The sequence below is a fragment of the Leucopleurus acutus genome (assembly GCF_964270905.1).
Source record: "Leucopleurus acutus genome assembly, chromosome: 1".
In the NCBI taxonomy this organism is placed as follows: Eukaryota; Metazoa; Chordata; class Mammalia; order Artiodactyla; family Delphinidae; genus Leucopleurus; species Leucopleurus acutus.
Genome location: NC_139142.1, coordinates 10995027 through 11018494, shown reverse-complemented (window position 1 = coordinate 11018494; position 23468 = coordinate 10995027). Strand labels below are relative to the sequence as shown.

Below are 23468 nucleotides of genomic sequence, written 5' to 3'. Positions count from 1 at the left end.
CCCAGAGAGTTCCACACACACCCTGATCTGCCCCTCTGAGCCTGTCCCCACAGGGCAGGGCTCCCCACCCCCAGCTCTCTCCTCTTCACACTTGCCACCACCTGTTGCCCCCAAAATGACGCTCATAAAAGCAGGACTCTCTTTACTTCTTTTTTTTTTATTCATTCATTCATTCATTTATTTATTTATGGCTGCATTGAGTCTTCGTTGCTGTGCGTGGGCTTTCTCTAGTTGCGGTGAGCGGGGGCTACTCTGCGTTGCAGTGCGCAGGCTTCTCACTGCGGTAGCTTCTCTTGTTGCGGAGCACAGGCTCTAGGCACGCGGGCTTCAGTAGTTGTGGTATGCAGGCTCCAGTAGTTGTGGCATGCAGGCTCAGTAGTTGTGGCTCGTGGGTTCTGGAGCGCAGGCTCAGTAGTTGTGGCGCACGGGCTTAGTTGCTCCGTGGCATGTGGGATCTTCCCGGACCGGGGCTCGAACCCGTGTCCCCTGCACTGGCAAGTGGATTCTTAACCACTGCACCACCAGGGAAGTCCCAGGATTCTCTTTACTTTCACGACCCACAGCCGTGCATCTATGGACTCAATGCCCACTTCCTGACCCGGTAGGCAGATGAACAAGCACCCAAGTCTGGGGGGCAGGCCCGACCTCATTCACAGAGGACAGGCCCCCCGGTTCTGGAGCCCCAAGAGCAGAGCTGCCCACTGCTCTCAGTCCTTTGCAGGAAGTCCTCTAGACCTTCAACTACCCCAGTGAGGACCCTGAGTGCAATGAACACCCCAAATCCTATCCAACTTCCTCCCCCTGCTGCCCCTACATGGTCGGGCCTTGGCCTAACTCTCCCTCCCCTCCCCCAGCCCCACAGCCAGGGGTCAGCAGGTTTCCACACAGTGCTTCTCAGACATGAGTGTGTAACATGCACAGGCACCTCCCGAGGACCCCGCCACAAAGCAGATTCTGCTCAGCGGGCCTGGGGCAAGCGGGCTCCTGCCACACCCTGAGCATGAGGTCCTCAAGCGTCCCCAGCCACCAGCCCAGTTCACCGCCATCTGCCACCGCACCCTCTGGACCCCCGTCACCTCTCGCCTGGACAACCATGGGTGCCTCCCCCTCCCCACACCCAGAGCCCACCTCTGATCTGTCCTCCATGGGAGCTGGCCAGTGGCCCAGCTCACATGCCTGCTGGGGCTCCCACAGCCTTCGGGACAGGCCCAGACTCCTGCAGGGATGGCTCACGGGGTCCTGTGCCACCTGACCTTGACTCAAGCCTGCCCCAAATGCCAAGGTCCAGATGGACGGGATGGCACTGGGCTCCCGGGACGCTCCCTCCAGCGTCCATGGCCTCGCTCCACCCCTCCCAGCAGGGAGGCTCTGGGGGTCACCCAGCTCTAACCCTGAGGAGTCCAGTAGAGGTCACTTAGCCTCGGCAAGAGCCTCCAGCCTCCGTTTCCTCCTTGGTTCAGGCCTGAGGGCCTGTGGGGTCTCCTCCTCCCCGCCTCCCAGAGGCCGGGGGTGGGGGAGGGGGAGGGGGAGGGGGCAGGGGGCGGGGTTGCCAGGCAGGGGACGGAGGCAGACAGAGGAAGGTAGCTGCTCTGCGCTGCTTCCCAATGAGAAGGAAAGGAAACAAGCAGCAGGGCTGTATCTGTCGGTCTGCTCTGGAAACTCATCTGTGCCCACAGCTCAGAGGAGGCTAAGAGGGACGTCCCCCCACCCCTGCACACCACCCCTCGCCTAAATCAACAAGACGCTGTCAGACGGGCTCGCCCTCCACGACCCCGTTTAAAAGCCACCATTTCATCATCAAGTGCTTGCCATGTGCTAAGTGCCATCCGTGGACCTCTTGTCCACCCACTGGCCCTGCAAGTGGGGGGACTGTCACCATCCCCAAGAGAAGCTTAGGGACTTGCACGGACCTCCCAGCAGGGCAGCCAGAATCTGCGCCAGGGGCAGGGGGGGGGGGGGGGAATCTCCAGGCTCCTGGCTCCTCACCACACCTGTTCACCTGCACAGCCATACCTGCCGCTCACAGAGTGGGGATGCGCATCAGAGGTGCTCCTTCCCCTGTACCCCACCTCACTGCTCTCTAGATGCTCATCAGCCCAGGCTTCCAGTGGCTCTCTGCAGCCCCCATCTGCCCCTGACCCGACATGTCCAGAGTCCCTGTCTGAGGACCCCTGACCTCACAGATCACACCTTCCCACATGCCAGCTTGCCACGTGGACTTCCTTAAATCCACACTCCTCTGTCCAGTGAGCTCCTCCAGACCCTCAAAGACCCAGCGGAAGCCTTCCTGGCTCCTCCTAGACGGAGAAAACTGCCCCCGCCCCCCACCACTACCGCTGTTCCGAACGTGAGCACAACTAGCGTAACCCTTCAAGGCTTCTATCTCCCGCACACAGCTGAGCCCCCGGGTGCTCCCAGCTTAGTACCGGCTCTAACCCAGACCCACAGCACCACCGATAACACCACCTCCACAACTTTAATACCATCCGCCTCCCGTTTACCAAGGAACCTGGGATGGGGTACTTCCAACATTTATAAATAAATAAATGCGGCAGGCGGTGAACGACAGGGCTTTACATTCGTTATTTCAACTGACACATCAACCGTGAATGTTAAAACGTGCTTTGCTTATCCTACAGATGTAGGAACTGAGGCTCAAGAGAAGTTCAACAACAGAGCTAGAAAGTGGCAGAAGCAAGGTTGAAACCCAGGTCCCTCCTTCCAAAGCCGGCTCTGGGCACTCTGTTATTCGGGTGGAGGGAGGGGAGCCCAGGCTGCCCCAAGCATACAGAAGAAGTGTCCCTGTGACCGCCCAGCCAGGAGGACGGCCTGCTCCAGGACACAGTCACACACACACAGGTCCTCGCCCACCTGAGGGCTGAGCACGGCCCCAGGGGCGCAAGGAGCCAATGCTTTTCAGCTGACATTTAACATTCTCAAGAATAACACGCACAGACAGCCTCAACACCTTGCCCTGGAGCTCTGAACACTGCCCAAAGCTTTCAAAGCGTCATCCATGTTCAAGGGCCATCTTGTGGGGTGATTGGATGGGAGTCTTTGCTGTCCCCTCTCACATAAATAGAACTCAAGCTGCACGCCACGGCGTGGGCAGCCCTGAAGAATCTGGCTCTGCCTCCCTCTCTACTGCTCCCTCCCTCACACCTCACAAGCCTGGCTCCAGCCAAGCCTTCCTCCCTGCTGCTCCACAAACACACCAAGCTCCTTGGCCCTAAGGCACCCCAGGGCCTTTGCACTTGCTCCTCCCCCTGCCTGAGATGCTCCAGACTCTCCACAGCTTGCTTCTTTCTGACCAGTCAGGTCACAGAAGGAGTCTCTCCTTTAGAAAGGCCTTCGCTCACCACCCTGGGGACAGTCCCCAGATGGCTTCACATCACTGCTATCACTTCATTTCCTGTTCCCTCCTGAAATCACCCCTTTACCTCACTGGTTGACATGTCTGTTGCCCACACACACCTCCCCCCAAGGACCGGAGCTCCAAAGGACGAGGCCTTTTCCATCCTGGCCATCCGCACCCTTTGCAGTGACTTTGCCGCTGCGACCAAGCCAACAGAGTGGCATTAGTATCACTGTCCCAATTTCACAGACGAGAAGACCGAGGTTCACACAGTTAAGCTCTTTGCCGAAGGTCACAAAGCTAATAAGTCATGGAGTGGATACTGGACCGAGCTGTGTCTCCCAAAATGTCTTCTCTAAGATGCTAACATGTCAAACGCAAAACGCTAAGTCAAAGACAATAAGGTTTCTTTCTGGCAAGATGTCTTAGGATTTCTAATATGCTATTGTGTGTTTTAAATCCCCAGGTATGCACTGCTCCCCAAACTTATGTGACCATGGAACTGCTCGTTGGTGGGTTATCTTGTAGAAATCTTACAAGATAATTGTTCTAAAGAATACTTACACGTCATCCTTCCTGAAAATCTAGGCCAACTGTGTCAAACACGCAGCTTTCACCTGGGATCCACAGAACCTTTGCTTCAGAGAGCCTGTGGCATTCTCTGTGTTTTGGTATATGTGTATTATTACATGTCATTCCTTCAGAATAGGATCTATAGCTTTCATCAGAATCTCAAAGATCTCCACAACCTCTAAGAAAGGTTAAGAAGCAACTGTTCTACAGAAACAGGTGATTTATGTGACAGCCTCAATATTTCCCTGAGTAAATTCCATTTTTGTACTAAAAAAAAGAAAAGAAAAGAAAAGAAAGAGGTGAAGTTCATTTTTCTCACCCCCGGAATCCGGGTGGGCCTTGAACCTTGTTTGGCCAACAGACTGTGGTGGAGAGACCAGGCCTCCAGAGGCCTTGGAAACGCCCATTGTCTTGGACCCCTGCCCCCTGGATAAGAGCACACACCCAGGCAGCCTGCTGGGCGATGAGACACCCATGGCCGGGTCACCCCCATCACCCTGGCTGAGCAGAGGCCAAGCCGCAGAAGCAGAGATCCTGACTGACCAGCCGCTGACCGCAGATACACAAGGGAGCCCAGCCCGACCGCCGCGCCAAAGAGCAGTGAGCTCACAAGTGGTTACTGTTTAAAGGCGCTACGCTGGTGCTGGTTTGTTATTCCACAATAACTGATAAAACTCTTACTTACACGTAATGGAATCAGAAAGGGAAGCAAGGCAATTATATTCACAATGATATCCAATGCAGCATTATCCACACCAGCAAGAAAACTGGAAATAATCTAACTATTCAATCATAAGATTACAGCTCAATATATCACAGCGTAGACACCCAACAGAGCTATCGCATAGCAATGAAAAAGGACCATCGTCTATTGTACTTTATTTTCAGGTGGGGTAACATCATTTGGATTATGTTTTAAGTCTTTAGCATTTTTGCCGGCAGGCGGGGGACAGGGTAGGGAATGAAGACACTTTTATTATCTTTTAAGATATTTGGTTTATGAAAAGGAAAATTAAACTATAAATACATGATCATATTGATTATGTAAGTCCTTAGCTTTTAAGGATCACACTAAATTACATATGAACTATGGCTGAGATTTTCTTCAAAATAATACGAGGGAAATAAATAAAACAAGATGAGCCATAAGTTAATAATGGTTAATACTTGGTATGGGGGGAGGGAGTTCATTTTATTATTCTTTCTTTTATACATGTTGGAAATGTTCATAATAAAATTTCATAAAAATTTTTAAAAGATCACTCTAAAGACTGTAGCGGGACTTCCCTGGTGGCGCAGTGGTTAAGAATCCACCTGCCAATGCAGGGGACACGGGTTTGAGCCCTGGTCTGGGAAGATCCCACATGCCGCAGAGCCATAACTACTGAGCCTGCGCTCTACAGCCCACGAGCCACAACTACTGAGCCTGCGCTCTAGAGTCAGCAGAGCACAACTACTGAGCCCGTGTGCCACAACTACTGAAGCCCACGTGCCTAGAGCCCGTGCTCCACAACAAGAGAAGCCACTGGAATGAGAAGCCCGCGCATCGCAACGAAGAGTAGCCCCTGCTCGCCGCAACTAGAGAAAGCCCATGAGCAGCCAAAAATAAATAAATAAATGAGTTTATTTCTTTATTTTTTTAAAAAGACTGTAGCAACATGGAATTAGTTTACACTACAAGGCTGTGTGCAGAAAGCAAAAATCAAAAAGCTACCCACACAATGTTTTCAACTCTGCAACTTTAGATACAAAAAAGGAACTAGAGGTGGTGGGGTGAGGAGTAGAGGAATGATTTGTCTCTTCAAATTTTGCTTTCATGGTGTTACACTGTCTTTATAGAGGACGAAAAATGCCAAGAGAAAAGATGACGTTCTTTCATTTCCTTCAGCTGGGACTCAGCATGAGTGAGGGGCTGGCTGGTGGGGGACCCTACCCAGAAGCACGTGGGGCTGGGAAGGAGGAAGACTCTGACGGAAGCAGCTGAGGAAATCCAGACTTGGCGGAGCTAGAGAGGACCCCCTCCCCCCACCAACCGGCCCCAGCAAGAGTGCTGGGTTAGGAGGTTATCAACCAAGATTGGTCCTTCCCAGTTTAAGGGGCCACACCAGCTACCCCTTCCTTTGACCAGTTTTGAGATCACAGATGATATTCAGCTCTCTAAATATTCATCTCTAGGCAGAGAAAAAAATTATTTGGGGAAGAGCGTAAATTATAATCAGATCCCCCATTACGTGTCAGAGACCACGTCCACCAATTCAGCCATCACCTCCTCTGATCCCCCGAACTTCCCAACTGGGTGCTAATGTGCCGACTTTACAGACGAGGAAAAGGAGGCCCATCACCTGCCCCAGGTCAGTCATGCCCTGGGCACTGGGGCTGGGTTCAGGAGCCAGCCTGGACCAGCACACCTGTTGGCTTCCTTCCAGGCAGCACCTCCACTAAGGGCCACATGTATGTGGGGCAGGAGGTAGAGACCCACACACACTGAGGACCCCCAGCCTTAGATGGATGGCAACCCCTGTACAACCTCTGTCAGGTGAGATGCTACTGACTGAATGTTTGTGTCCCCCCAAAATTCATGTTAAAGCCCTAACCCCCAATGTGATGGTACTGGGATGGGGGGGCTTTGGGGAGGTACTTAATGTTAGATGAGGTCATGAAGGCAGAGACCCCACAATGGGATTACTGCCCTTACAAGATGAAAAGACCAGAGCTCTCTCCCCACCACGTGTGGACACAGAGAGAAGGTGGCCATCTATGAACCAGGAAGTGGACCCTCACTGGGAACCAAACTGGCAGGCACCTTGATCTCAGACTTCCCAGCCTCCAGAACTGTGACAAATAAACGTCTGTTGTTTACGGTGCCCAGCCTATGACATTTGTTATGGCCGCCCAGGCAGACTAAGGGAGAAGGTCAACCATGAGCCCCGGGGCAAGCCTAGAACCCCCAAGAGAAACTGACAAGGGGTCTTTTCCAAGCCTGAGGTTGTACTAAAACAGAAGAGTAAAGCTATGTTCATATATTATTTCCTAGGCAATGACAGTTCAACATCTGTACAAGTATAGAATCACCCATAAGCTATATGAAACGAAAAACAAAAGGTAATTGTATGAGAGCATGGATAATGGCCATCACTGTTTCAGAAACAAAAAAGGGGGCTGTGCATGTGTGTGTGTGCGTACACAAGTGTCTGAGAGGACAGGCGAGAATGTGGTAACACGGCGGCCTCCAGGGCCTGGGGTGAAGTGTAAGGGAGACCGAGTTTTCACTGCACGCTCTTAGGTGTGGTTTAAATTTTGATCACGTACATTATTCTTTTTTAACAAAAGCTTTTTAGTGCTATTCACAAGTCAGATGTAAACCTGCCCACAAGAAACTATGGAATTTTCGTGCAGACAAGTCACTGACCTGCTCCGGCTTGGTTTCTGTTTTCAAGTGCTGTTTTTAATCAGCTGATAAACTGAAATGACCCCTCCTCGCAGCCTCACATAACAGACCTGAGGAGCTGACAACTCGGGCCCAAACGGCAGTCCGACCAGCTAAACCAGAAGTGTTCGCTCCCCAGGACCTCCGAGTTGGGGGCCCACAAATAGGGACTCGGATGAAGGCCACACAGCTCGACAGTGAGAATGAATGAGACAGACGTGAGCTTCCTGACCCGGCTGCTTCATCATACAGCCCCAGGAAGCTACCGGGGGGCTGACAGATGTCAGTCCAGGCCTGCAGTCCACGGTGGCCACAGCAAAGGGGAGGGCCCGGGACAGCCTTCCCTTACACTGTTTTCCCACCACCACTACCTCTATCTACCTGCCTCCAAAGGCCACGCCACTAACAAGAACCGCTGGCCTATGAGAATTGGGGAACACCCAAGTAGAGGCACCCGGCAGGCAGGGCAAGGGCACTGCGCAGGGCACCCACCGGCTTCTCAAGGGGTCCTTGCTCCCCCACTGGTTCCAGAAAGGAACCATCAGGGACCGAAACCCCTCACCAGGCCCTACCACCCTGAGCCTTCTCCCGGCCTCCAGCCCTGCCCCTTCGCCAAGGGCCCTCAGGACTGGGGCCCTGAGGTGTGCAGGGCCTGGGTGTGTGGCCACCAGTCACTTCCTCCCTTTCCAGGAGGAACCACTCCCAGCAGGCCTGCTCGGGTGCGGGAGAGCAGGCCGGAGAGCCCGCGTCCTGCGCTAATGCTCCCCTCTGCGGGAGGACTGAGCCCCCAGGCCAAAGTTCACAGCAGCGAAATCCCGCAGGCTCCCGGGGAAAAGGCACCCAAACATTCCCCGGCATGCATGGGGCAGGGCCAGACGGCAACAGGGCGACGGCGTGTTTACGTAACGCAAGACTGTCTCACCCCAAACACTCGGTGTCAAAACAGCCTATGCCCAAGGCCCCAGACCCCATCCCTCAAGGCAGGGTTACATAAGCCCTTCCTCCAGGATGCCCCTGCGTGACCACTGGGCTCAGGGCTCTCAGAATCTGCCTGCGTCCGACTGGCCGTGGGAATGAACCAGCTCGGGTTTGTTTGAGGGGAAAGAGGAAGCCAGGGGCCCGGCCTCAGGCTCTCACTCGTGGAGGCGGCCGTCACTCCCCACCGGGAACAGCGCCCTGGCCCCGGAGCCCAGAACCAGGGAGTATCCCCACTTCCCCTGGCTGCCCAGCGGCCAATCCCACTGTCTTCAGGGCAGTCCCCAGCTTCCCGCGTGGGGTCCACCCAGCCCACACGCAGATCACGTGGTAGGGAACGGGGCACTCCCCCGGCCCCAGCACCTGGCTGACAGCTATGTGGCCCAGGCTGACCTACGTCCCAGGTGGAGGGAGGCCCCGAAGCCACCAGCCCGGGTCTGCATCCCGGTCCTGCCACCGACCAGCTGTGACCCTGGGCTAGTTATTTAACCTCTCTGTGCCTTCACTCCTTCTGTTAGGAAACAGGGGTACTAAAAGCCCACACCCTCATGGGGTGTAACGCAGATCAAAGGAGATAACACACAAGGAACTCGGCACTCAGAATAAAGGTCAGTTGTGAGGACTCACCTTGTATCACGTGGGCCTGAGAATGGAGCCACACGAGGGAGGCCAGGGACCCAGAGAGACTGGGTCCCGAGGACACCATGAGAGCCCCTGAATCCACCTATACCTGAAGCCAGACCTCTGCATGGAGTTACCACTTACAGGAGCCCCTTTATTACTGAACCCAGTTGGCACTGAGGCTTCTACCGAAACCAAGACACTGCTGCCACTTGCAGAAATCAGTCAGACAATCGCTCTTCTGCTCAGATCATTAACTTCATCCCAGCAACTCTCCACGTCTGTTGGTTGATTGGAGAGAGAAGCCTGGAGGACACGGCTGCCCCGGCTGCCCCACTGGGTCCTCCGGCAGTCCCACTGGGTCCTCCGGCAGTGAAGACAGATTTGCAGGCACCTGGCCAGTCCTCAGGTCTCACTCCCAGGGGAGTCCCCATTCCCCCCACCCCAGAACTGTCCAAGTCCCATATGCCTACCCGCCCAGCCCCCCGCCCTTCCCAGGGGAGCAACCCAAATCCAAAGAGCTTACCCTTTTGGCATTCCTGGCAAGGTTGGAGGAAGGACAGGAAAGACCACCAGGCTGGGGGTCCTACCCACAACTGCCTGGGCCCATGAACCAAAAGGACTCATCCTGGACGAGGCGGGGTCTGCCAGCAATGGCTCAGAACGGAATAGAAAAGAATAGACCCTGGCCTCACATCCGACCTGCGGTTCCCCGGAAGTCAGAGGAGAAGCACCTGTGGGCTCCAGGGCTCAGAACCAGCACATCGGGCCGATCCCCTGTGTGCACGAACCATCAAGGCTGGACTCTCTGAGCTGCAAATCCTCACCTGCAAGGACCCCTTCTGGCTCCGAGGTTTTGGGAAATTCCTCCTCTCAGGTGGCGGACCTCCGCATCTCACCAGCAGGGGAAGTTTACTCTCCATCACCCATCGACACAGAGGGCGTGACTACAGGTTGGGGGCGTGAAGGGCAGCCCTCCCCTGCTTCTGTCAGAGATGGCCTCTGGCCTGAACAAGAAAGGAGCAAGTTTGTGTGCTGAGCCCCTCCTGTGCGCACGCACGAGGCTGACTCTTATCAAGGAGGAAATTAAGGCCCGGAGAGGGGCCAAAACACACCCCGGTCACCCATCCAGTAAGAGGCTGGGTCAGCCTTCACATCCCACCACTGACCAAGATACACACTGTCCCTGGGACATCACAAGGAATCCAGCAGAGCGCTACCTAAGCGGCTTCCGAAACTCAGCTTGCCCGTCTTCTTCCCAGATGTGAGGGCTGCTTGGACATAAGCTCCTCGTCAACAGCTCCATCACCCCTTAATGGCCGACTCTGAATAACAGAGTTACCAGTTGCCCACCAAGAGCCAGGCTCTGTGCTACAAAAAGACTCAAGCTGCCTCAGCTCACCCAATCTGCAGAACTATTCTGCTGCAGGTTGGTAGAAAACTCCCATTTCAGGTGTAGAAACGAAAGCCTCAGAGAGGTTAGGTGACTTGGCCCAAAGTCACACAGCCAGAACCCAGCACCCCAGCCTGCAGGTTCCTGCTCCGGATCTCGAAGCTCTTTCACAAGCATCCCCCCACTTCTGAAGCCAAGGAATGGCTCCAATGAGAATGTTCCCAAGAGCCTTCCAGGCTTTTGGGGTCTTTCCAAGGTGCTTCCAAAACCCTCTACCTTCAGTAGAAAAAGCACCAAGGTTCCCCAAGGTGACCCCAAAAAGGGACATGCATGGCAATTTAAACAGAAGAGTAGGCCATGGGGCCTCATCCACGTAGGCTCAGAGGATTTCAAGGGAGGCGCGTGTGAGGCGGGAATGGCAGGCTCCTGGGAATCCGAATGACGCTGTCTGGATAGAGCACGTCGCAAACTGGGCGGCCCAAACTCGGCAGCCACAGGACGGACGGCAACGCTGCTGAAAGGTGACTCAGCTGATACCCAGCCTGAGTGGACACCAACGGAGCCAGCACCTAAATTTCCTGACTCCAGGCAAGTCATGCATCCAATTGAAATTGAAAACGGAAAGGAGAAAAGTTAAAAACTAAAGGGCACCGAGGATGGGTCATTAGAAAAGAGCTCAGACAAAAGGAGAGCCATCCTCTCATCCTCTGCCTTCGTTTACAAAGAAAGAAACTCTTAATGGTCAAGGGTCGGAGCTTTAGATTCACAGAAAGTGCTGTTCAAATCGCACCCCCAGGAGTGACCAGCTATGAAACCCGGGGAAGGTCCCTGACCCTCTCTGAGCCTGTTTCCGCGTGTGCACAGGGAGCGTTAAAGCACAGGGTCAGGCCCGTGGCTGGAGCTCCAGAATCGGGAGCTACTGTTATGCCCAGGGCTCAGCTGTTCTCGTAACCCTGGAAATGACGCCACGACATCCACGGCCTCAAGCCACGGACCCCACTGCCCGCTCCATGCCAGGGCAGCCACAGCAGCTCCCCCAAGGGAATAAGCACATTCCTCACCAGCAGGGGCACTGAGGCCCAGAGGCTCAGGCAGCGAGGCTCTGAGCAACTAAACCTCCTTAGGCACAGGCCACGCCTTGCTGCGCCCGGTTCAAAGTGCAGGCTGGGGGGGGGGGGGGGGGGCTTGGGGGCTGATTCCGCAAGAAGCCGAACTCCTTCCCGACAGGACCCTGGAGCCCCTGCCCAGACCTGCCCACAGGGAGGCGGGAACAGATCTCTGACAGAATGGCCTGAATTCCTTTGCTTTTCAAGGATCCCACAGTGAATGTTAGGACGTTTAGAATAAAATCTTAAAGAATATAAGCTTTAGCGTCAACAAGGCCAGGTTCAAATCCAAGCTGCCCCACCTACTAGCTCTGCATCTTCCTTCTGGGCCTCTGTAACACGGGCTGGGGAACAAAGAGGAAACCCCATCCACAGAGAAACCAGGAGACATTCCTCAGAAAGACGCCCAGGGTCCCGGGAGGACGGGAAACAGCACAGCAGCCCCTGGGGACTCACAAATACCACCCCACACACATGCTCCCTTCTCTCCTCTCCAAGGCCCCGCCCATCCCCCCTAGAGAACAGAAAGAGAGCCACACACAGCCTGCAGCGCCCTGCTACCACCCTCCCCTCCGTGGGACGCAGCCCAATGCACTGCGAGGAAGAGCCTTCCGCGGCCCCAGGCCACCCCCGGGGTGCTCACTGCTGCACAGTCCACAGCACCCGAACTCATCCACCGGGAAGGGGGGTGCCTAGCAACCTGCACTGGGACGAGGGCCCCAGGGAGGGCTCCAGAGGTTTCCACACCCCAGCCCTCAACTGTTGGATGGATAAAGGGTGTGAGGCAGAAATGAAAGCAAAACTGCCACAGGGGCCTCCACTCTGCAGCCACCTACCACCCACAGCCCCTCCCAGGAAGCAGTGAGCTGAGAGGCTGGGGGCATGTCCTGGGCACAGGCGCTGGAGGTCCCCCACACCAGAAAAGGATAGGGGAGCCGGGTAGGGAGGCTCTCTGCCTGCCCTGGGCTGGGGGCTCCACCAGAGATGTGTCAAAGGCCCCAGACCCCGGCCTGGCCGGGTAGGAGGCCGTGGGAGGTGGCCCACGGGGAGGGGGAGTCCTGTCACATCCGAAGCACCTGCCATGCTCAGCAGCCCTAGAGGTGGGTGTACTATGCCCGCTTTACAGATGGAGGAGCAGAGGCCTGGGGAGGCGGAATGGCTTGTCAGTCATCTACAGTCAATCAGGCAAGTCTCGTGCTCCGAGTTTACAGACATCTCACCACCCACCACCCCTCTGGGCCCCAAAACTGCACACAGACGATGCTCAGAAAAGAATGCCTTGATTTTCTTCTGAAACTGGGTATCAGTCCAATGGTACCAAGATGTCACGTTCAAGACGGAGACAAAAGCCACCTGGCAGGGTAGAAACAGCAGGGTTCCAAGAGTCCGGGAGCCCCGAGGGTGGATCCAAGCTCTGCCACTCACAGCTGAGTGAGTAGGCAAGTCATCACACCTCTCCCCAGGCCTCGGTGTTCTCATCTAGCAAATGGAGATATGCTGTCTTGGAGAGTAGATTCCCGACCTACAATAGTGCCCGGCCCGTGGTAAGTTCTCCCTGTGCTCTGAAATCTGGTATGAGCCACTGATCCAGGAGGGAACAGGAGGGAACTTCAACACAGCCCTTCGGAAGCGTGGAGGGCCTCCTGGACAAGCCCCCGGTTCTGGTTTCATGGCTCAGAGGCTCTAAGACCCGAGCAGGCCGGAGCCTGATGAGGAGCCCATGGGTTTGCAGACTAAGCTGCAGAATAAGGCACCGCAGGCTGTGCTCCAGCCTCTGCTGCGGGCCCTGGCCCGATGCTCAGCGTGCACCTGGCTGAGCCGGTCCCCAGCAATGTCTCCGGTGCAAAAACTAGCTCCTCCCCGGCCTCAGGATCCATCTCTAAGGAACTTCGGTGCAAACCAGCAGCCAGAGGCCAGACATTTTTAAAAGGGGAAACAGGGCTGCCCACAAGGTAGCAACCAGCAGGCAGGGAAGCTGGGCGGGCAGCCTGGTGCCCCTGCCTTGCCCCCCTCCCGTGGGATGACGCTCAAACGAGGCAGCAGATGGTGAGTGCCTCACCAGAGTTGCCCAGGGTGGGCTCCGGGGAACACGAGTCCCGCACAGGGACTCCGCGAACAGACCAGCCTGGGAACCTTTACATCCCAGGTGCCCTCCTGGGAAGCCCCTGTCCCAGCGAAGCCCCACAGTAAGGAAGCTGCTTTTGCCTGTTTAACTCAGCGTCGAACGTGCCTGATGGCTCGGGGGTGAGGCCTAGTAACACTGTTCGGGAAATGACAGTGTCCATTTCCCAGAAGAATCAGCAGGGCACTTGTTAAGAGGAGGCTCCCAGACCCTTTCCCTGGAGAATTTTAAGGGGGAGGGGGTGGACTCAAGGATACGTTTTCCCCTGGTGCCCCCAGTGCTTCTTTTGTTGGGCGAGTTCAGCAAACACTGGCCTGGAGGAAGGTCAATGAGCGTAAAAGAGAGCAAGCATCCTCCCCCCCTCCCTGGGCACCGGAGGCCTAACCTGAGCTTTAGGAACGGTCAGCTGGCCCAGGGCCGACCAGGGCATAGGGTCCCCCACCCATCCTCGCCCCAGCCCCCCAAAGCCCACAACTGCTCACTCCTGAACACAAAGTCTGGACTGAACGAGGCCAGAGGGGAGCATCTGTCCTCCTGTCTGGCCCCCAGAGCACAGCTGCAACCTCAGGTGAAGGAAGGTTCCAGGGCCACCCCCCTGGTCCCCTGTCACACTGTCAGGGAACAATGCTACTGCAGGACACCCTGCTGCCTCCTTTGACCACTGCCTGTCTAATGTGGAAACTGGCCTGCTCTTCCCTAGACAGCTGCCCTCGGTCCTCAGGGAACCCAGGGCCATGGCAGAGGCAGGCCAGGGCGTGTGACCTCCGGGCAGCAGACCCCACCCGCCCTGTAGCTCTTTAGCTCCTAGAGGAACAGGCACTCGCCCCTCATTAAACGTCGCCTCCTCAGAGAGGCCTTCTCTGACCGCATAGTGCTGAAGTGGCTGCAGCTGCTCCCGTCATGGCTTTTTCCCACCTGCAGGCTTCCTGGCTCTAGTTCTACCTCGCAGCGTTTTACACGTACCTGTGGGCTGGTTTCCCTTCAACTCCTTACCAGGCGCAGGGGGGCAGGGACCGGCACCAGCACAAGGCAAGCCAGGGTGGACGCTCGGGACTTGCTGAGTGAATGAAGGAACGAAGGAATGAAGCCAACGGTCTCCTCCCTGACCTGGGACCTACCACCTTCACCCTGGGTCTTCCTTCCTGGCCCAGAGACTCCAGAGTCACAGGTAGCTTTGGCTGAGTCGCAGGGACACAGAAAAGGCTTCCAAAACCCGCCAGTCAGTTCCTTCCTCCACTAACAGATGCTCTCTTGAGCCCCTACTGTGTGCCCTGGTACAAGCACTGGGGCTTCAGCAGGGAACACAACTGTCAAAGTCTCGACCTCTATGGAACCAACTTTCCAAAGGAGAGACAGACAATGAGCAGAGGGAAAGAACACGGGCAGCCAGGGGGCACTAAGGGTTTAGGATCCTGAGCAAAAGGAAAGAAAAACAAGGCGTCTCCCAGAAGCCATCTTTGGGAGGGACTTTGGCCTGTGTGTCCTGCTTCTCCCTCCGGGGCAGCTGGCGGCTTAGCAGAGTCTACCCAGCGGGCTCTGACGGCAGGGCTGCTGGGAACACCAAGGGCAGTTAACAGGGTGGGCACCCCGCACCCACGGGCCTGGGAGGGAAGGGGACAGGAGTCCGGGGATCCTTCACAGAATGATTCTCAAATCGGCACAGCCAGTGACAGATCCACCCCCCTGAGCCCTAAAAATGGGGCACCCCCAGGAGCTGTCAGCCCGTCAGGCCGACGCAATCCTGCCCATGAGGCCCAGCTGGGGAGGCACAGGCCACAAGGGCAGCTGCTTTCTGAGGGCAGCTGGGAGCAGGCAAGACAAAGCAGCAGGCGGAATTCAAACAGCCCAATGGGAACAGCCTCATTCACAGCTCCAGAGGAAGCGCTGTTTGAAAAGAGGCTTCAGCAGGCAGCGGGGAGGGCGCGCGCTGGTCTTGGAGTGGGGCGAGGGCCCCCTCCCGCGACCCCTACCACATCCCGCTGTGTCGCCTTGGACAAGGCACCGCACCCTGCCTGGGCTTCCCTGGGGAGCACGGCACTCTCCCCTAAGCAGGCCACACACCCAGGCCGGGTCCCTGAGGGCCAGCGGAGGGGGAAAGGTCGGGATGGGCCCCATTCATGCCCCAAGAGGGAAGGGGTTTAAGACCGCGGCCTTGCCAGGGAGGGAGTAGGTGCTCAGGTCCTGAATGATGATTTGCTTTCTAAATGAATCTTACTTTCTATAAAGGAGGTACCAGAACATTCCCTCAAAAAGCTAGCTTACCAGCTGAATTCAAAATACAAGTAGGAACAGAAACCCTATTGACATCCCACTGTTCAGGAACTGCACTCGTGCAGCACTTCACTAAGCATTTACCGAATGCCCCAAACCTGCTAAATCACGAGGGGGACATAACCCGTGGAGGCAGGAGGGCCCAGGGGTTAGGATGGGAGGCCCCAGCCTGATGCACAAGCGGGCCCAGCTCTGCCCCACGCCTGCCCAGCACAGCCAGCGCCGCCTACATGAACTCAATCTCACCGTCATAAGAGAAATGCAAACCAGAAGTGCCATTTCTCACCCATGTGTGTGGCCAAGATCAGAAATATCTGTCCACGAGCTGTGCTGGGGAGGGTGTGCGTGACAGGCCCTCCCATGCGCTGTCATCTGTGAGCAGTGCCCTGTCCTGGTGAGTGGTTTCAGAACTGCCACGAAAAAGTAAAATGCCTCTGCCCTTTGACCCAGGGCTCGCTTATCTAGCAATGAGCACTCAGGCGATGGGGCAGGGCACTCCCTGCCCCACTGTCCACACCGGCAGAAGCCAACCACAGGGCAAGAAATACGGTCCACTGTTCTAAGATCTGGACCCCAGAGCCGTTAAAGAAACGAGGCAAGTGATACAGAACTGTCTCCAAAGAAGCAGTGATGTTCAATTTCTCTAAGACACGGTGTTCCGTGAAAGGAGCCGAGGGCAGAACGATATGGGCGCAAGAGACCCCCACACACAGGCACCCTGTGTTTTGCACAAAACACCTCGAGAGAGGGGGCAGGGGCAATATAGGAGTAGGGGATTTTTTTTACAAAAGGTTATTATGGGATTATATCAAATCATATGTGTGAAACTTGTGAAAGTTGTAAAGCACTACAGAATTTCAAGAATCTTTCATTCAATTAAAAAAAAAAAAAAAAGTTAAAAAGGAAAAGAAAAAAACACCTCCAGAGAAAGAGACTGCCAAGAACACATGTCCCTGAGTGACCGGAACTCAAGAACAAGAAGGAAACGGACTGACTTTTCATTGTGTATTTTGAGTCCTTTTCATTGTGTACTTTGAATCCTCTGGGTTTTATTTTAACATATGCATGTATTTAATATTCAAAAAGATAAAACAATAAATGTTAATGAATAACAGCACCATGATTGCTCATGGAGACTCTTGGCATTTTCAGGAAACCCGGCACAACCTCCTCTTGAATCTCAGAACTTAAAAAAAAGGGAAGTATCATCTGGCATTAATGTAATTTTCTCAGGCTCCCCCATCTATAAAATAGGTGAGGACAGCAGCCCCGCCCCCCAAGGGGCTGTAAGAGTCACACAGGCCGGGTGTGAAGGGAGATGCTGGGAGGCACCAGGCAGGGGAGCCCCTCCTTAGCCATGCCCGCTGGACCCACACACACCCACACCCAGGCAGGATGAGCAGTCAGCATCCCTCCCGGACTTCAGAGTCACTCAAAAACTGCCCAGGCCGGGGACACTCGATCTGCAGATGCCAAAGATCTGGGAATAAAAAGGCTTTCGTGGGCGGAAGCCCACTCCCCCCTCACCAAGGACGGCAACCATCGTTCACAGAGCTCCAGGCACAATATGCATCTGCATACGGACGTTTTTAAGGCTCATAACCCTGAGCTAATACTGTCATTATCCTCACTTTAAAGATGAGGGCACTGAGGCACATGCCCAGGGTCACATGGGTGGCCTGCTGTAGACCCAGGCCTGGGACCCAGGCAGGCTCATCCACAGACAGCAGCGCCCAGATGGCCGTCTTCTCCTGTGGGAAGCCCAGTTCGCTCCCTCGGAAGCTGCTGGAAAGTGTTTACTTGCAAGGCTGGGTATGGACAGTCCCGACGCACAGCTGCAAAGAAAACCTAAGTCAGCACCTCTTCCCACCTCCACGCCCCCAAAACGGTGCCAGACCCAGACACGAAGACAAACAGAAAAATACCCACTCACAGACCAGCAGCACTTAACCTAGGAAAAGGTTCTCCTTCCTCCCCACTATGAATCTCCCAAAAGAATCCCGGCACGGAATAATGCTAAACCAGGCCAGCAAAAACGAACCTTCTGGATTCCTTCATTTAAAGAAAGGAATCGGGACGTCCCTGGCAGTCCAATGGTTAAGACTCCGCACTTCCACTGCAGGGGGTGCAGGTTCGATCCCTGGTCGGGGAACTAAGATCTCACGTGCCGCGCAGCAAAAAATAAAAGAAAATAAAAATAAAGACAGGAATGTAGGCCCTGAGGGGCCCTGAGGGGAAGGGACGGCCTGGGGGTACCCTGGAGGCCAGGGTACTGTTAACACCAAACTCCCAGCTCCCTCCTTCTGGAGCCTCCAAGAGCCCAGGCCTAAGCTGGGCAAAGAACTTCTTAATAAACAAGGCAGCCACATCCCCAGGTGTAGAGACCTGGGGTCTGGGCTCAGGGAAGCCCTCCACTCTGAATGCAGTTCCCTCATATGCCCCAAGCCTCAGTCTCCCCATTCTGCCACCCTGAGCTACAGGGAGGATGATGTGAGATGAGGTTCCAGGAAGGATGATGTGAGATGAGGTTCCAGCATTAAAAAGTCAGGTAGGGCTTCCCTGGTGGCGCAGTGGTTGAGAGTCCGCCTGCCGATGCAGGGGACGCGGGTCTGTGCCCCGGTCCGGGAAGATCCCACATGCCGCGGAGCGGCTGGGCCCGTGAGCCATGGCCGCTGAGCCTGCGCGTCCGGAGCCTGTGCTCCGCAACGGGAGAGGCCACAACAGTGAGAGGTCCGCGTGCCGCAAAAAAAAAAAAAAAAAAAAAAGTCAGGTAACACGACAGTAAAGACAGACAGAGGTTCACCCACGTTCTACACCAAAATGCTTTGTGATGTCCTGCGCCTTTCTACCACCTCCTGCAACACAAGTTCAGCCGCAGGAAAGAGGAGTGGGGGGGTGAGGCGTTGGAGGGCTGACACAGAAAACGCGGACAAAGGGAACCAGGTCAGCCAGCCTTTCCACACGGGGCACCGTGGAGAACTAAGAAAACTAAAAATTAAAAAATCACCCAACATGCACTTCCCTGGTGGCACAGTGGTTAAGAATCTGCCTGCCAGTGCAAGGGACACGGGTTCGAGCCCTGGTCCGGGAAGATCCCACATGCCGCGGAGCAACTAAGCCTGTGCGCCACAACTGCTGAACCCGCGGGCCTAGAGCCCATGCTCTACAACAAGAGAAGCCACTGCAATGAGAAGCCCGCTCACCGCAACTAGAGAAAGCCCGCGTACAGCAATGAAGACCCAACGCAGCAAAAAAAAAAAAAAATTACCAGACATTTCCAACTAACAGCTTTACTTCTCTGCTCCCCGCCTGAAGTTCCTTCTGGACTTCTCAAAAAGGCACAAAGGGAGATGTGAGGGAGCTGCAAGCGTGCTCCAGTGTGAGGGGAAGGGGAAGGGAGGTAGGAGGGTAAGAGAACACCAGAGCCGTCCCCGTGGAGAAGGGAAGACACGCAGGAGAGGGGCGGGAACAAACAGTGCCACGAAAAACAAGCTGAGTCAAGGCCCATCTGTCGAGGAGCCAGAAAGCCCGTCCCATCGAGGTGCACCAGGGTCCAAAGGGTTGGCCCTCACGCCTGCTAAGGTGTCCCAGCGGCACCTGCTCCAACGGCCCACGGATGCCTGCAGCGGGTGATGACCCTCAGAGAGCAGACATTACACCTGCTGAGGCCACCTCTCAGCCTTGCAAGGAAGTGTCTCCAAGACAAAACGGCAGCAGCTGGACCCCATGAAGATAATGAGGGGGTCCGCCCAACTGTCGGAGATGCCCAAGGAGAAAGGACTTGCTTTCCGTGTGGGTCTCAAGGTGCCCAGGTTGGATCCATTCTAGAAACTGAACAAAAGGAACAAAAGTATGGAGGCTGCTCCGACTCATGCCATATCCCCGTCTGTAAAACAAAGGGGCTGGGGGGACTTCCCTGGCGGTCCAGTGGTTAAGACTCGGCGCTTCCATTGCAGGGGGCACGGGTTTGATCCCTGATTGGGGAACTAAGATCCCGCAAGCCGGGCGGTGTGGCCAAAAAAAACAGGGGCATGGGAGCAGTGGGGGTCAGGGTGGGGGGGCTGGTGAGATGATCTCCCACACCCCTTCCTGCTCTAAGATTTTTACAAGGCCTGACTGACATTCGACTAAACAAACAACTCATCCCGATCCACTCAGGTCATCCTCTCTGCCACTGCCCCTGCCCCAAACATTCGGAGCAGAGCCTCAAGCCATTTTCAAACATCTCTGGACTTCTTAACTGTGGAACTCACAGACAATTCATCACCCATCCAAATGGGAGCGCTGCACCCCCGGATTGTGAAAGTCAAACACAGGACAATGTCCATCTACACCCCCTTCTCGGCCACTGAAACTGCACCAGCATTCATATCAAACACGAGAGCAGCAAAGGACTCCGGCCACTCTCTCGAGGGTGGGAGTGTTTTGCACCCAGTACAAAACGCGGCCACCAGGGGGCGCTGCCCTGAAAGTAATAAAGGAGAGAAGAAACAGAAAAATTCTTTTTGGTGTTTTCTTTTCCTTCCCAAGCTTAAGTGACAAAATATCTAAAGCACCCCTGATGAAAACACAAAGTGGGTTTCCTGAGGTTCTAGAATGACCCAGATGTTTCCCTTCCTCTCTTTGAAGCCCATTTGGCCAGAAGAACGCAACTAGACTTTGAACACAATAACCCCTTCAGAGAAATCAACACTCAGTGCTGGATTTCCCCCAGAACGGTTGACATCACAGCTTGCCCTGAAGCCCCCTCTTTAAAGACAGGAGGGTCCACGGGGAGGGAAAGCCAATCCGCAAGTCCAGCCTGAGGACCCAGCCACACGTCTCGGCTGGAACTGTTTTGCGAGAGCCTCCTAATTACCAAGCAAAACATACCAACCAGATGACAAGCCTCATGCTTTAAGCTGCAGACACAGGATGACACAAATACAGAGACCTCAGGAAAAAGGGTGCAAGGTATCAGTGGGGATTTCCCAAGTCTTAGATGACTGCAGGGGGAGCTCGGGCACCTAACACCAGCACCAGACTTCGAGAACACGTCAAAGGGGCTTCTCCACATTTCTTCAGTGTCTAGGGCACATTTTCCACAAGTGTGCGTATCTGCGGTGCAATGTGCAAGTGCCCTTTTTGACGCTGCAAAAGTCTTCAGACCCACTTTCAAAGCTCTGGTTGCAAGTTCCTCCTGGTTTCCTTGTGAATTCCCCGGCCACTCGGCATGCCCTACTGACCATGAAAAGCTTACTTTCTCCTGGGGAAGCCAGCATGAGAGAAGGCAGCCAACTCCATCGCCAGACCAAGGGATGCAGAGCCAGGAGCTGCTTTATACAAGGTGCGCCCCTCTGGCGGTGGGGAGAAGAGCTCCTGGGGGGCTGGAACAAGGAAAAGGAGCAACGGGCCCGGGGGACAGGCATGGGGGGCACAGAGGTACTGCCAGGCCAGCCTGCGCGGGCCAGCTCAGACTGGCCACTTGCTCCACACACCAGAAGATAAGGAAACCCAATTGTTCAATTCATCATTATGTTTGGTGACCCAACAGGGACAAACATGCAAGTGGGACCCATTTTGGAGAATCAAACCTACCAAGTGGAGACACTGCATAACAAAAGGGTTTTTCCCCCCCGAGTTTGCAAGAGGCTTGAGGAGCTTGATTCTCTCAGGCTTTCACCGAGAGCAGGATTTAACTAACAGCTTCTCAGAGGCAAAGCCACCGTGGTGGAACAGGTGAGGCACACCTGACCCAAGACTGGATGCATCTGTAATGGACTAAGAATGCGATCTTATTAAAACACCCGGAGTCTCCCCCACTGAGGACCAGCATGGGGAGGTGGGGCGGGGGGGTGGAGCCCAGAGGGAGGAAAGCCATTCTACACCGCAAGCATCTACCCAGCACCTCCTCTGCACCAGCCACTCCCTAGCTGTGGGACCCGGGGCCAGGTACCCCATCTCTCTGCGGATAGATTCCCCTTCTTAGACACATGGCCCTGAATCACCAACCCAGCCAATTCCCAAGGCTGGTACGAGGCTCTAATGAGACAGCAAATCACATACATGCCAAGTATTGCTACTCGCTTCAAAGAGGCTTAATCCAGTGACATGCAATGACAGCTTCTTGCAAAGAGAGCTGCACCGGCGGGGCACATAGTAGGTGGTCCGCAAACATACAAACACTGGTGCCCTTCTCCATGAAGGGAAGCGGACGAAGGAAGAAAAACACTCCAGTCCAAAAGTACCCTCCAGCCACAAGCAGACAGCGTGGACCCCCCGATTTCCCAGGTCCCTCTACCACCTTTAGCAGCGCTCCCACCGTGCCCTGGGGAGCCAGGGGTCTCCCCACCCGGGGTCCCAGTGCACCTGAGAGCCCTGGTCCGTGCCACACCGCCCATACTGGCCACTGCTTCTCTCGAACACAGCCGGCGGCCACCACCGCCACCTGGCTACTCGGACTCAGTGTCCCCGCGAACCGCTCCTTTCCGTTTCGCTCTAACCTCCCAAAACAGCCGCTGAGGCTGAACTGGGCTCAGGCCGGGGGTCCCCGGACGCCGGAGCCCCCTCCCTCCATACCTGCACAGCTCGGCGAAGGCCTGGAAATTCAGCTTCTTGATTTTCTTCTCGCTCAGCCAGTAGCCAACTCTCTTCCCTTTCAGAAAGGTCTGCATCTTCCTTTTCGGGCGGGGAGCTGGGGTCCGGAGGAAATCGCCCACAGGCCGAGTCTGGCGGCCCGGCGCGCGCCGCGAGCTTGCGGGCACCTCCTCCCGGCGGCGGGGACGCGGAACGGGGCTACGGGCGCGCAGTCCTGCCGGGAGGGGCGGGCCGGGGCGGGGCGGGCGCCCAGGCGGAGGGAGCGGCGCTCAGCGCGGCATTCCACTGGCTGCCGCCGCGTCGGGGCCGCCCGCGCCGCCGCCGCCCACGCCCCCGCCGCCAGCCGGGCTCCCGGCGCGCAAGTTCGCGAGCGCCAGGCCGGGCCGGGGAGGAGAGGAGGGAGGCCCTCCCTCGCCGGCGCCGCCCAGCCCACCGCCCTCCCGGCGCTCGAGACCGAGAAACACGCCCTCCAGCGGCGGCCACGGCGGATCGCCCCCGCGCTCTGGCTGCGCACCGCCCCCGAGTTCCTCCTCCTCTCACTCCCTCTCGCTCTCGCCCGCGGTCCCCGCTCCGAGTCCCCGGCGGCGCGTTCGGCCGATCCGACCCGGGCGCATGCCCTTCCCGGCGCGCTCGGACCCCGGCGTGGCGCACGCGGCCGCCCGCTCCCCCCGCCCAGTCGTCCTCACCCGCCGCTGCCGCCACTTCCTCCTCGTCCCCGTCCTCGGCCTAGCCCGCAGCCCGCCGGCGCCGCCGTGCTGACCCGGCCGGGCGGCCCGCTGGACCCCGCCGGGGCGGAGGAAGAGCGGCCGCGCCGGCCGCTAGGGGGCAGCACCGCCCGCCGCCTCTTAAAGGCGCCGCGCCTTCCCCCGTCTAGTCCTTTGGTGCGTGTTTGTGTCGAGGCTCTGGCTGTTGAACTTGGGGACTGAGGGCGCGGGACTGAATTTAGGGCAGCCCTTGCCAAGTGCTTTTAGTTTTTAAAGAAGCGAGAGGAGTCGTGGTGTGGGCATTTTCTGCTTGTCCTTTGGGAGTGATCGAGCCACTGAGTTTCA

The 23468-nt window shown here is 56.1% G+C and overlaps 1 protein-coding gene across 1 annotated transcript in view; it reads right to left on the bottom strand.

Annotated features, from left to right (window-relative positions):
* The window catches only part of ITPK1 (inositol-tetrakisphosphate 1-kinase), a 161309-nt gene extending 138114 nt beyond the window's left edge, over positions 1-23195 (bottom strand). Inside the window, exons 1-2 of the mRNA XM_082852870.1 lie at positions 23106-23195; positions 22402-22633 (exon numbers count right to left, since the gene is read on the bottom strand). Coding sequence (XP_082708996.1) covers positions 22402-22496 — 95 coding nt within the window. The 5' untranslated portion in view covers positions 22497-22633; positions 23106-23195. The remainder of the gene's footprint in view (positions 1-22401; positions 22634-23105) is intronic.
* Between the last annotated feature and the right edge of the window lie 273 nt (positions 23196-23468).